The 13,601-nt window shown below is 33.0% G+C and overlaps 1 protein-coding gene, 1 long non-coding RNA gene and 1 other non-coding gene across 15 annotated transcripts; all 3 read right to left on the minus strand.

Moving 5' to 3' along the window:
- Positions 1-2,190: 2,190 nt before the first annotated feature.
- LOC140961317 (uncharacterized) lies at positions 2,191-7,037 on the minus strand. 6 transcript variants are annotated; one of them, XM_073419767.1, is made up of 11 exons: positions 6,677-6,896; positions 6,356-6,422; positions 5,627-5,744; positions 5,272-5,428; positions 4,886-5,153; positions 4,568-4,672; positions 4,349-4,477; positions 3,784-3,833; positions 3,585-3,682; positions 3,164-3,448; positions 2,191-2,856 (listed from the first exon to the last, which is right to left on the minus strand). In XM_073419767.1, exons 4-11 carry the CDS (start codon positions 5,339-5,341, stop codon positions 2,368-2,370), a joined length of 1,494 nt encoding a protein of 497 aa, XP_073275868.1. In that variant the 5' UTR covers positions 5,342-5,428; positions 5,627-5,744; positions 6,356-6,422; positions 6,677-6,896; the 3' UTR covers positions 2,191-2,367. The 6 variants fall into 6 exon arrangements, with proteins under 6 accessions (XP_073275868.1, XP_073275863.1, XP_073275866.1 ...); XM_073419762.1 differs by lacking the exon at positions 5,627-5,744 and adding an exon at positions 6,903-7,037 and having other exon boundaries at positions 6,356-6,816; XM_073419765.1 differs by lacking the exon at positions 5,627-5,744 and having other exon boundaries at positions 6,356-6,490; positions 6,686-6,903.
- Positions 7,038-7,464: 427 nt separating this feature from the next.
- LOC140962055 (uncharacterized) lies at positions 7,465-10,363 on the minus strand. 8 transcript variants are annotated; one of them, XR_012172441.1, is made up of 5 exons: positions 9,778-10,363; positions 9,337-9,453; positions 8,417-8,619; positions 7,721-7,997; positions 7,471-7,654 (listed from the first exon to the last, which is right to left on the minus strand). It is a non-coding gene; the product is annotated as an uncharacterized lncRNA (long non-coding RNA). The 8 variants fall into 8 exon arrangements; XR_012172444.1 differs by having other exon boundaries at positions 7,467-7,997; positions 8,417-8,556; XR_012172440.1 differs by having other exon boundaries at positions 7,471-7,997.
- Positions 10,241-10,343, minus strand: LOC140962207 (U6 spliceosomal RNA). Its single transcript, XR_012172487.1, has one exon. It is a non-coding gene; the product is annotated as a U6 spliceosomal RNA (small nuclear RNA).
- Positions 10,364-13,601: the final 3,238 nt, after the last annotated feature.

The following is a 13,601-nucleotide window of genomic DNA, read 5'->3' on the forward strand; positions in this document are numbered from 1 at the left end:
GTCATTTGGATTTTTCATTTAACCCATGATCCGACCCGATTTTTCTTGTGACACGGTGTTCACGGGACTACATACGCGGTCGGTTGATAGGAATTCGATATCTCTTATCAAAATTTTCTCTAATGAATTGTCGCATAAGACTTATTATTTCAAAAAAAAAATGACTTATTATTCAGTATAATTTATCTGTCTAATTTGCATGATATTGTGTTAGCAATAGTGCACATCGAAAATATCTACTTCAGATTCTCAAGTTATATGTATTCAATGTAGGAGATTTATTAACTTTTAATGACTTTTGTAGATTTTAAAAGTCTAGATGTATTCAATTAAGACTTTTACATATTTCATAGAAGTCTAGTGGTATTTAAAATAGACTTTCATATAGTTTTAAAAAGTCAAGTGGTATTCAACATTGACTTTTAAGAACTCTATAAAAGTCTATAGGTATTCAAATTTGCAATAAACTTTTAATAATTTCATGGAATTTATGAACATACAAACATTAAAGCTTAAGGTACAACTATAAATTGTCAAAATTTGTATTTGATTCAATCCAAATATTTGGATGATTTTTAAAACTTCTAACTCATACACAAGCTATTTATTTATCTCTCTGTCGTTTCACATCACCTCTCTTCTTATCTTCTCTCCTCTCATCAATCTCTATCATTCTCTCAAATTTTCAAAGTGTATCTCCATATATATTTTCATAATTCCTTTTCAAATTTTTTATTTTTTAGCTGGTTGTTCATTTAATAATTTTTTATTTTAATATCATAGGAAATTTTGAATTTTAGAATTGATTTTGTGATTTTTAATTTATGATTTATACAAAATTACAAATTAATGTAATATTCGATAATAATAAAAGATGATCCAAAAAATGTCGCTTAATTCTTAATAATTGAATAGTCTCACAACAACCATGATTTTTCAAATTCTTTTTAGCATTTTCAATTAGTATATATGCAAGCTATGATATTTTATACAAAATTATATTCACTAAAAAATATTTTTTTCACATGTATATTATCAATTCAAAAACAAGATTACAGATTAATCAATTGATGTATTTTAAAAATTTTACAAACATGCATAGAAACCCACATATATGCATATGTAAGGATTAAATGATTTAACTTTTAAATAAGTATATTTATTTATTAATATAAATTTTGAAAAACTATTTCAAACGGAATATGTTATATATATCAATTAATTATTAGTTCAAAGAAATTAATAAAAAAATAACGTGTTACAATTAAGTACAAAATTTATAAAATTCTATAAAAAAAAATTCACAAAAGTCTATAAAAATCTTGCAAAAAAATCTACATGAATCCACATAAATCTGTTTATAAATCTGTGAGAATCCATAAAAGTCAATAAAAACCTATCAAATCCATAAAAGTCTATCATTTGAAAAAGTCATTAAAAGTTATCAAAACTCTAAATTGAATACACCCCACTAAGACATGCATAATCTTAAACCATCACTTTGTATTCAAATATCTTTAAAAAAAAATATTTGTTCACAACAGAAATTGAAGTTGTAGATTAGCAGAGGAACTTATGTATGTTTTAAAAAATTATGTACCACAATATACTGTCATTTTTCTAGCTTAGATCAGATAAATAAAACGAAATACGAATTCAGCTTTAAAGCCTTTTTCACATCTCGATCTTGTTCAACGTCTTCACGGGTTGATTAGACTATGTTAAAATTACTATAAAAGTTATCTGAATATAGGATAAATTTATCCCATTTAAAGAGTAATTTCCAAACCACAAACCCCTTGGAATCCTTATTCAGATGAAAAGGTCAGAGAGAAAACATAACTGAATTTTGGAGCTAAAAATAATTGATCTCAAACTCAAGCTCCAAAGTTTTAGCCAGAATAAATGTTAGTCATTTGATCATCAACATATATATCAACTTCTATAAAAATGTGATATTGAAATAGGAAGAGAAACACACTCGATGTAACATAAACTAACCTGTGAAAGAGTGATATAATAATAATAATAATATGTAATAAGGATCGTTCACCACAAAAAATGACCAACACCTTAGACGAGACAAATTATCCAGTTAGTCAATTTTATCCATAGCTTCCATTCGATGGTTTTGAGTTCAACGCGAGATTTAATCCTCAAAAAATATCCAAAACTATCCTCAGACTTAGATAATAATATAATGACAGATATGATACTTTGTAACTAAGACATTCATTTCAGCTTCTTGTTTTCAAACAAATATTGTCTCGATTCAACTTGAGATTTCTGCAGTTCGCAAAACACAAACAAAAGAATCCCAGAAACCTACGTAATCAATCACGAATATTTTCAGACACTGGTTAACCTTCAATTCTGAATCTTCGTTCCAAGTTCAACTAACATAGTCAACAGAGCTTCACACATTTCACAAGAATCCGGCTCAATGGGATCCTTCGTCCATGAAGAGTACACCATCCAAGAATGGTCGAACTTACGACTTGGTTTTACAACCACTGAACCGGGAACTTCAGCATCTCGACACGTTACAAGTCCATCGCTCTTCTCCCCGTATCTTAGTTTTAGATGGAGGGCACAAAGAGCCATGGCAGCAGAGACAGGGACTATTACAGGCACTCTTCGTGCTGCTATGGCTGCATTTTCTGCATCCTCCGTCCCAAATCGAGGAAACCAGGGGAGTTCTGCATGGGCAATGTGTGACATGGTCGCAATGACGCCCGGTGCTACACTTGCCTCAGAGTGGAAGGAAATGAGAGGAATGTTATTGGGAAGTTTATGGTTTCTGATGAATTCTTTTCGCTTTTCGTACGTAAGATCCTCCAAGGCCCGAATATCACCCTTGACATGGAAAATATCAATTCAGGTATATAATTGGTTCAAAAAAACAAATATTGATATCTCAAGCGGTAAATAATGTAATGGTACAAAAACTTTCGACAGATATATCACAAGATTAAATATCATTTAAAAATATGATATTATAACAGAATCAAATCTAATTGCATGATATTTTATTTGAGTTCAACATTATACAAAACGATGCCTCAAGTTCATACTGAAAGAACTTTTGAAATAACAAACCTTATTGCTTGATGGAGACACCAGCTTTATGACTTACAATAATGGGAATGGGGTGATACGTTACCTTAATCAACTTGCATATCAAAAACTCCATGATCCTCCGGGTTTCCACGTCAGCGATCTGGCCTTCACGAAGAATATCAGACGCTATAGGTGTTCCACCATAAGGACTCTGCACTAGTGCCAAACCTGCGACTTTATTTCTCAATTCTCGAGAATATATAGATAACGCGGCTGCAGCATCAACTCCACCCTTGCTGTGGCCAAGCAATAACACCCGTTTACCCGACCCCCAGTATAGCTCCTCTATATACTGCTTTAATTCCCACGCGTTATGTTCAACCGATGCCTTCATATCATAAGGCATCAAAATTTTAGAGAAAATGTAATCGTCTATTTCATCAATACTAAGAAACGTATGCAAAGGAAAAAAATATTGCCAAAACAGGTTAGTATTGGAAATTATGAAATAATGAAATCCATACTTCACTGTGAATCTTAGCAATGTGACAAGCTAGACCCATCTTTGAGAAAAACCTTTTGGTGCTGACAAAATATAAAGGACCGTGATTGCTGAAGAGACCTAAACAAATATACACAGAAGATGATGTATCAGAAAATGATAAAAACACCGCATTGCTTATAAAAAAACCCGCCATGCAAAGCCAAAGAAACTTGTTGAACCTGGAATCAGCAGGTAAACAAAAGAATCGGGTAGTTTGTGCAGCCCGCTCCTACAAAGGACATTAGGAAAGCACGTTAAAGGAACATAGAAATTCAATCGCAAAAGACGGCTAAATGTGTAATTTCATTGTTAAACCTAAGAAGCTAAAGTATTTTTCAGATCTCTACAGTGGATAATGTGCTTTCACCAGTCTTCTTGGATTATACATTCCGGGACATCTCTAAGTTTGTTTCTTCACCCTCATTCTCCAAATCCTCAAAGAAAATGCTTTGATTCATTGAGAAATTTTAGTCCTTAGGATCTTCTAGCAATATATTGACTATTAGTTCTACTCACCATAGGTGGCTCAAATAAACACATAATTACTCTAAAATATGATAAGAACCCTATGAAAGGCAACATGTACAGTATAAATAATCGCGGGTCAAAGGAAGGGAAAGATAGTGACAGTAACTTACCTAGGATTTGAATAATGACAATAACTTGCCTAGGGACTTGACATGGTGATAATAATTCTCTAAATAATAAATGTTTCAAACTTGAAAGAAATTGTAAACTCAATACCTAATGCCTTGTAGAAGTTCCTGGAATCTAACTGAACCATCCTCCACAGGAGCCATGCCGGGAGTACATTGCAACCACCCAATATCATCAGATGATCCACGTAAAGTTTTAATCACTCGAGATATAATGCTAGAAGACGCAATAAAAACTCAAATTATGCTATTAAAAATGCACCTATCTATGTAAGAATGCTTTTAAAAACAAGCCATATTCTTATACCCATTGGCACGAACTTGCATTTGTCTCATATGGTTACAAGAAAATCTCCAAGATTCCACTGCTAACCTCCAAGCGCATTCAAAAAAATAAATAGGGAGAATCAACCTAGAGAAACAAGTCGTAGTTTAAGAAGAGTGACCATGAAAAATTTATCATGGAAAATAATAAGATATATTTTTGTATATAGATTTGGCATTAATTCTATATTGTATATTATGATTATTAATTAACTACTTGTACATGAATCACTAATTTAACAATAGCTGCAACAACGTATACTGCCAAACCTCGAAAGAAACCGGAAGGAAACAAGTTTACCCTTTAAATATGAAGCGGACACCCCCATAACTGCTGCTAGTATTTACAATTTGCAATCTTGAATTTATGGATGGCCGATCCTCCGGCACTGAGTCGCCCCTTTCATGGAATCCAACTCTTGTGGTAGAGTTACAATCCATTGAACAAGAGGCACGATCCAGAAAAGAACATTTGGTATCACTGGAAACAGTAGATATCAGATGCTGACCATGAGAAATGACCTCTGAATCTTCGAACCATCTACTCACGTCTCTTGACATAATATCTTCTGCAATGACATAGTTTGAAAAGATAAATAGACACCATTCTACTAGGTACATGTCTTCTGCAGGAGACAAAAACATTTTGCAGATACAAGAGGAGAGAACGCAAAAGCAAAACCTCACCAATAAATTGAATTAATGTTTGGTTTATATAGGAGGTTAAGTATAAGAAGCGGGCAAAGATGTCCTCCATTGTCAGAATGGAATAAAGATCAAATGTCGGAATATATTGCTCGTCACAGCACCACAGAGAGGCCGAACAAGTGAACCTATGTACAACCTGAGATCGAAGTTCCAAATTAGCACATGCAGAAATATAAAAAAAGAATTCAAAAATCAAATACATAAATATAAAGACTGGTTCATTATACAGTGAAAAAAGATGTTAAATTAATCCAGGAAAGATGTAAAATCTTTCAGAATGAAATGGGGGGGGACCAGTTGAGATGATTGAGATCAAGTTACAAACTCTAGATACGTGAAGATTTTGTCTCAAAATAGGATGATGAGATTCCCTATGAGTAGCAGCAGCTCATCAAGATTCAAAGGGTGATATGAAGGTTTATACTCGTGTGTGGAACGGAACCCTTTCGACTCTACAACCAGAGGCAATATGATAAATGCGTGAACAATGATACATTATGATCTGTCACTACACAACATCCCCTTCGAGCTTAATTCTCACTACGTATCTCTGTCAAATATCAATTTTATTGTTTCACAGAAAGATAATAAACAGAATATAAGTGCCCAAATTTGTAACCGTGTGTAACGAACCAAAACAACTAAAATCCAACAAATAAATTCCTGACTAAGGTACTTCCACAAGAACATAGGAATCCTAAAATCTCAAGTAAAAACACAATCCCTTGAAGCTATGTAATAAGGAACTCCAAAGATCTCTTGAAGTTAGGCCAAAGGAACTCAAAAGATACGAGTCCACGAAGATTTGTAGATGAAGCATCGACGCAATGATAAAATTCTGATTCATTACTGCATAGGTTGACTATCAATATCGAACAAGAATCTACAGCATATGATTCCATAAAACATTCTTCCAACAACAAAGACTTAGAAATAACATCAATCAGACTAAAATGGTCAAGATATCTTACAAAATTGCTATAAACGACAAGCAACGAAACCAGATTGACGCAGGAGGGAAAAAAAGATTTGCAAAACTGAGGTTTTCAGCTAGAGTACTTACGAAGAAGCCTGGAAACTGCACTGACAATGAATTAACTGCCTAAATCACCAGGGTCTCTATCGGCTCTCTGTTTAAGAACCATAACCGAAGGACAAATATATACACCATGAAAGCAGTATGGATAACTTACAAACCCTGCCACTATCAATAAAGAAAGTAACTTTATCCAAGAAATGATATTTTATTATTAAAAGTCAAAAAGAAAAGATGTGTCCAAGAAATATTAATTCATATTTATTTCTTCACCATCACCGAATTGAATTCAAGGATGGCAAGCGACCGGGTAATGGAGAAAAATAAATAATCATCGTTTCCCAAAACCTGCTACACTGGCCCACTTGTAGTCATTTCAGATTCAAGATCAAAATTCTACGTATGGAACATCTTAGAAATCCCTCCAAAAATTGAATCTTGAGTTCCAAGCTAAATGGGTTCCTACTTTCACCATCTTTGACCGCCACCTGTACGATCCAGCAAAAGATGCAGTACCTGTAAATAAAAATTTAAATTTAAAAAGCGAAAACGAGGGACAATTAAGCCCAGAAACCTGTAATCGTGTTGAGCAAATTCGAGTTAACAGATCCCGTAGATTGAGATATTTAGAGCACACGTGTTTGCATGGTGATGAATGCTACGATAGTCAGCATCAGAGGGGTGGAATTCTGGGACCCACGCCCGGATTGTAGGGGTCAATTAGATTTATCCGTTTGAATGAAAAAGATCGGAGTGTCGACCAATGATTATGTTTGGTTATTTATTACATATTAATTAAATTATTTATTATTTATCTCATATCAATTAACTTTTAACATAAAATTACAATATTGGTTTATTTATATTTATTAAATATTAAAATAATAAAATTAATATAATAATTTAAAATCAAGAACATAATAATTCAATAAATAATAGATTCACTTGCCATATCGCCTTGTCCTCTCCATTGGAGTGCTTGACCCGTAGCTTGAGTATGATGATGATTCTAGCATTTAGGCATCATTGGTTGTAATTTCTATTATGATTTGACAACATTACAGCTCTTGTATGAATGAATCCACACGATTCCAGTTTCGATTCTGAATTTTGACTCAAACTTCTTATTTCCAAAATTAAATCATAATCTAGTTTTGTTCCGGTTCTTATTTCCAATTGATCGTGATCGAACAATGTTTATATTTTCTATAAAGAAATCTAAATCTTCTGAAATCTCAAGCGAGGACCAATTCGTCAACGCTATCTAATCACATAACTCACACTTTAAAATCAAGTAGTATAAATGAAATTTGATTTTGTTTTTAACTTAGCGCGGAGCTGATGGCACCAGCGCATGATATTACATTCAAACCAAATGGATAGTACGCAGACCGGCAGAAATGGTGCAGAGCAAACCAAAATTTCAACCAAGGAACGACTTGATGGCGTGCGGAGTAATCCTCGTGCAATGAGCTTGGAGAACTGAGCTTTTTGGGCACGATTGAAAAAACCAGGATGAGAATGGGATGTTGGTAATTGCATAATCCCCCATTCTTGTTAATAAGCAGCACCATAACCAACAAAAACTCTACCCCGGGAGAGTGTGACATCTTCAATGTGGTCAGTTTCAGCTCAAAAGGGAAGGCCAAGAATCCATATACATGACAATCTGAACTTCGAAAGTCACCAAACTCCGTGAATTAAATGGTGAGTAGTAAATCAGATGAGTAAGCAAAAAGATGAAGCATTGGTATTATAGAGAAGCAAATATATGAAAGAGAACATGAAATTTAACATAAGCAATTAACTATTTTTAAGAGAACATGAAATTTAACATAAGCAATTAACTATTTTTTACATCTACTTAACAGATGCTCTTTTACTTTGTTACAAATTAGTTAATGACAGCTCATGTTTTTTTTATTCTCTCATTCTGTTTCATCTTCGATGTTTGATTCATGGAGATTAACACTAATCAATGACAATACAACACAACACAACTTCAAAATCCTGAACTCAAGCGTAAGACGTGCAAGGGGAACATACAATCATCAGCGAGAAGAAATCTGAAAAGACCAACACACTCACTTGTGACTTTCCATTCAAAATCAAATGATCCTCTTTCTCTCGTGTCGATTCGAGCACATATGATATTCAACTTTTGTGGGCATAATTTGTCTTGGATACTTGTATCATATTTCAGCTGCATCACCAACTTGAAAAAGGCCCTTAAAAAATATGATCCACTGTGACACGTTTCCTATCAAAAACCCCCATTGGTTATTGAATTCCTGTGTTAAAAAGCGTGATCTTTACTTCAAAAACTTCTTACAAATCGATAATCTGGAAGAGGGACCTTCACATAAGTTGGTAGTTAACTTTCAGTGCATAAAATGAATGCTTCGAGTACAATGCTTCAAGTACTCCAAGATCAGTAAATTAGTTTGGATAACAAGTTCAGAAAACCATTACTAAATAAATGTAAAATTTTTAAAAAGAACCTAGATAAAGAACTAAAAATCATCGTATACACTTTGGCCTTGAAAAAGAACATAATATCAAACTGTAGAAGTTGCCATGAATTAGAAGCTCATTGTGATAATGATGTTAATAAATAGATCTTTTCGTCTGAGGCTTTTTAACTACATTAGCTGCGTATCAAGATTCAAATTCGAAGTCACTCTACTTTAACTTCAATACTGAATTTTTATGCTGAAGCAAAAAATCAGAGAGGAACTAAAAATATACAGGCGCTCCATGATTCAGACCACATTTGAACAAAGAAATAAAACTACAACGTTTGAAATTAGTCCAAAACACCGTCTCAATTTATGCGTGTCTGTATCGTTACAATTTTGATCGACTGACCCCAAAGGAACAAGCTTTGGCGTAGAGATGAGGTTCTTTACTTTTACATGTTCTCATTAGTATCTTCTGTCATGCTTGAAAAGACACTTTGCCAACCTCCCTGATATCTGTAACTAAAACCCCAAAGGTAAGTAATGTACCAGTCAGCTGGAAAACCTTGCCCTTTCGCCAGAGTTATTCCAGGAGCCAAAGAGTCTTCCATACCAGTATAGCGTATTTTCTTTCGCTAGATAACTTGTAATCGAATCTGAAGTCCACTGAATAAATGAAGACATTAGTGTCAGTATAACTTTGCTGGGAGGTAAATTTCAATCTTAAAACTGGCAGTCATGCTTTCCACAAACCGGTTGCACGGGAAGACACATATGATAATCAACTTCAGTATATTAATAATGAGATGCAAATGAAACACTGTTTCGAATAAGAATGCAGTAGTCCACTATTTAGATTGCAAAATAAGCCTTCTTATGTTCTATGAACTAGATAACACAAGAATCACACTGCGTTATGAAAAGAAATATGTCTTTCCACAACACAAGCTTTAAAGAGAAACACATACAAAGATTGAGGCAATAACGCACTCACTTGTGGAACCTTCGAAATGAAACAATCCTCTTCTCTCATCTTGCTTCGAGGAATTATGCAAGTCTTAGAGGGGCCAGAATTTTTTTTGGGCCCCTGTATTATTTTTATTAGCAGCATTGCAAAATTGAAAAGGCTAATGAAAAATACGATCCTCCGTGAGTTTTCTATCAAAAACTTGCATTGGTCAAGCAAATTGAGAAATAACACGTATTACTGGAATCCTGTTTAACGAGCACAATCAAAGACACGGAAAAAAAAAAGTCATACATATTGGTTTCCTGTATGAAGATTCAACATCAAAGTAACCCTGCGATGACTTCATTGCTGAATTTTTCAAAGGGCTGAAGCAAAAATCAGAAAGAAACTGAAAATTTACTGGAATTTCAAACCATATCTGAACAAAGTAATAAATCAATCGTATCGTATATGAAATTAGGGCAAAATCACAGGGGAAGAAAAAAAAATTTGGACCATTTCTCGATTTATGCGTGTCATCCTTGCGCAGGGGCCATGCTAATCTTCTCTGTATCGTTCCAATTTTATCGGATGTCCCCGAAGGGACAATCTGTTGCGTATAGTAAAACGTATATAAAGCTAATATTATCACTTAATTTTGTAAATGTGGGATCTAGATCGGATTAGTTTTATTTTGGGCCAATGTGTATCAGCCCATATTGTGGTCCAGCTTATTCTAGTCCAATTGAGTAAATTGACTCTAAATAACAGGTACGAGGTACCTGCCAGTTACCCGTAAAAACTAATTTAAGGAAATTTTAACTGCAAAACGAAATTACCAAAAACTCCCTGCATTTTTTTTTAGGATAAAACTGATACTTTCATATATCATAAATAAAGTCACTTCTTACAACTGAGTTTAAATAAAAAGAACTACAATCTTTGTAATCAACATCCACCAAATTTCCGAGACCAAAGGAAGCAAGTTCATGAGTTGCTTTGTTGGCAAAACGTCGACAAAAAGTGATGATGAGTCCAGATGTTTGCAGCATTAGTCTTATAATAAAAGAGATAATGGAAGCTTCAGGTGCTAAAGCATTAGGATGACGAATAGATTCAACAACATTACGAGCATCGATTTCTACAATGATATTGGTCCACTGGAGATGGTAGGCTAAAACTCCCTACATTTTCACCCATGAAAACCATGAACAAAATCTTTTGTTAGCAAAATCAGTCCATTTATTTATTTTTATTTTCCAAAATAATTTTGCTTTTTTAAAACTCTTTATTTTGTCATTTAATAAGAAAACAATTTCGAGATACACGTATGTATATGTAAACATTAATATAAAATATTTTTCCCTAAATTAAATTATTTTAATTGTTTAAAATATGTATCCCATTTAAATATAAAAGGTGAATTAGGATTTTTTTTAAAAAAATTAAATTTAATACGAGAATTCAAGATTTTTTATTTTATTTTAAGCCCCTCTACCCAATTTTTGATTTGGACGTCTGGAGTTTATAAAAATATATGGACCTAGCATGACCAAGTTAAATTGGATCATTTGATATCTAGCATCTCATCAACCGACTCAATAGAACCTTGATTGCATTTAGAACTATAAATTTATTAGTTGCAGGGATTTATTTAAGAAATGATATCAAATTACTATAAATTGAATGAGTTTAAAAATCAATCGCAATCACGGATAAAAATACGTAAGTTTATAAAGAGTGAATTTGAAATTCACCTACTGTGGATCGAATTCATTCAAATAAGTCAAATGAATTTAAAATCATGAATTCAAAATCCATCATTTCAACCTTCAATTCTCATGGTCATCCTTCCTTTTTTATTGCAATTTTTTTACAGTATAACCTTGATCCTTGCACGTGTTTTCACTCTTCATTTAAGCAAAAGCTATACCATTCAAGTAAAAAAAGAATGGCCCGTATGAAGTCTGTGGATAATAAATACATTAACAAAAATGTGTGAGACGGTATCACGGGTCGTAATTTGTGAGACATGTCTCTTATTTGGGTCATCCATGAAAAAATATTATTTTTTATGCTAAGATTATTATTTTTTATTGTAAATATCGGTAAAGTTGACATGTCTCATATATAAATATTTGTAAGACCCGTCTCACAAGAGACTTAAGGGGGTGTATTCAATCTAAACTTTTAATGACTTTTATGGAATTTTAAAATCTAGAGGTATTCAATTTAAACTTTTATATACTCTATATATGTTTAGTGGTATTCAACATGGATTTTGGTAGAGTTTTAAAAAGTCATGTGATATTCAAACTTGACTTTTTAAAACTCTCCATAAGTCAAGAGGTATTCAAAAAATCCATAGATTTTCAAGGATTCTTATTTTATTGTTCATGTACAAACCTTGAAGCCTTATGTACAATTACAGAAAATCTAAAATATTCTTCCACCTATACCAAAGATTTTGATGGATTTTCTTTTTTGAAAAATACGTTATCTCTCTTCTATCTCAAGCCATCTCTAGGGCTCTTCACTCTCTCAAAAATATTTCTTCTATTCAAAGGTATGATTGGTCATTCTTGAATTTATTATATTGCCAATATTTATGTGTAAAAATAGATGAATTGTTGTTTTTTTCTTGAATCATTATGATTATTGTATTTCATACATTTTCTTTCATCTCATAAAAACGATGAATGATCCGACATGTGATGAATTGTGTTTTTTCTTGAATCATTATGATTATTGTATACCAAAGGAGTGTCGATTTGAAATTCTTTGTTTGCTTCAATGAGTGTGGGAAGATAACGCCATTTTTCAGCTGTTAGGAATAGAAGAGTTAGGAGCATAGTAATTTTTCCTTTTCGACTGTGAACCCTTTTATTTTCTTACAAGTATTCGTTTTTATTTCAATATATATACTATGAAGGTTTGATGCATTTTTACAGGTGTAGGCTGAACCCTTTAATGTTCTAACATGTTTGACAAAAAATTTAAGAACTTCATGCTTATATTTTAATATACTTATTGAGATATTTAACTAGTACCTTTTCTTACGAAATTATAAATGGGCGATTCACAAACAAAATATAATTTGTGGACGACTGAGGAGAGCAATGAATTATTAAAACTCATGGTCGATGCTGCCATGAGAGAATGGCGTGATAAGAATGGGATGCTGAACAAAAGAACAGTGGAAAAAAATATACTTCCTACTCTTAACGGAAAACTAGGGTGTGAAAAGACTTTCGCACAATATCAAAGCCGTTTGAAATGGTTCAAACAACGATACAATAATTATTCTAAGCTTACACGTCATAGTTCTGGGTTTGGATGGGATCCTGAGACAAAGAAATTCACGGCTAATGATGAAGTATGGGATGAATATTTTAAGGTGAGAATCTCAAATTAGAATAATAAAATATACATTTTTCAATTAAAATTAGAATTATTTTTAACACTTGTTGCTTTTTGTTCTTTGACAGTCTCATCCAAAACATGAACATTATCGGACAAGCACTTTTGAAGATTATGAAGATTTGAGAATTGCAGTTGGGAATGGAACAGCCACATGAAAGTGTTCAATTGGATTAGGAGATGACACTGATGCGAGAACATTTGAGACTGAACAAAATAAAAGTACTAACTTAATAGACGATTACATGTTTGATTACGATAGTGGTGAATTCATTCAAAGTGAAAGGCGAGAATCTTCATATCAGCCTCCACTTCATGAGGACTTTACTTCTCCATTACCTTCTCAACCAATGAGTTCAGAGGTTCCACCAGCCACACGAAAACGAGATAGGATAGAGTTTGAAACAAAATCGAGCACATCAAAGAATCCTGACCAAGATATTAT

Source organism: Primulina huaijiensis, chromosome 16 (genome assembly GCF_012295235.1).
Source record: "Primulina huaijiensis isolate GDHJ02 chromosome 16, ASM1229523v2, whole genome shotgun sequence".
In the NCBI taxonomy this organism is placed as follows: Eukaryota; Viridiplantae; Streptophyta; class Magnoliopsida; order Lamiales; family Gesneriaceae; genus Primulina; species Primulina huaijiensis.

Coding starts and splice junctions, on each gene's coding strand:
- LOC140961317 (XM_073419762.1), bottom strand. CDS start 5,341: ATGGAGGACATCTTTGCCCGCTTCTTATACTTAACCTCCTATATAAAC. Junction 4,478..4,567: donor ATGCAAGTTCGTGCCAATGG/GTATAAGAATAT, acceptor TGCGTCTTCTAG/CATTATATCTCGAGTGATTA. Junction 2,857..3,163: donor TGATATGCAAGTTGATTAAG/GTAACGTATCAC, acceptor TTCCATGTCAAG/GGTGATATTCGGGCCTTGGA.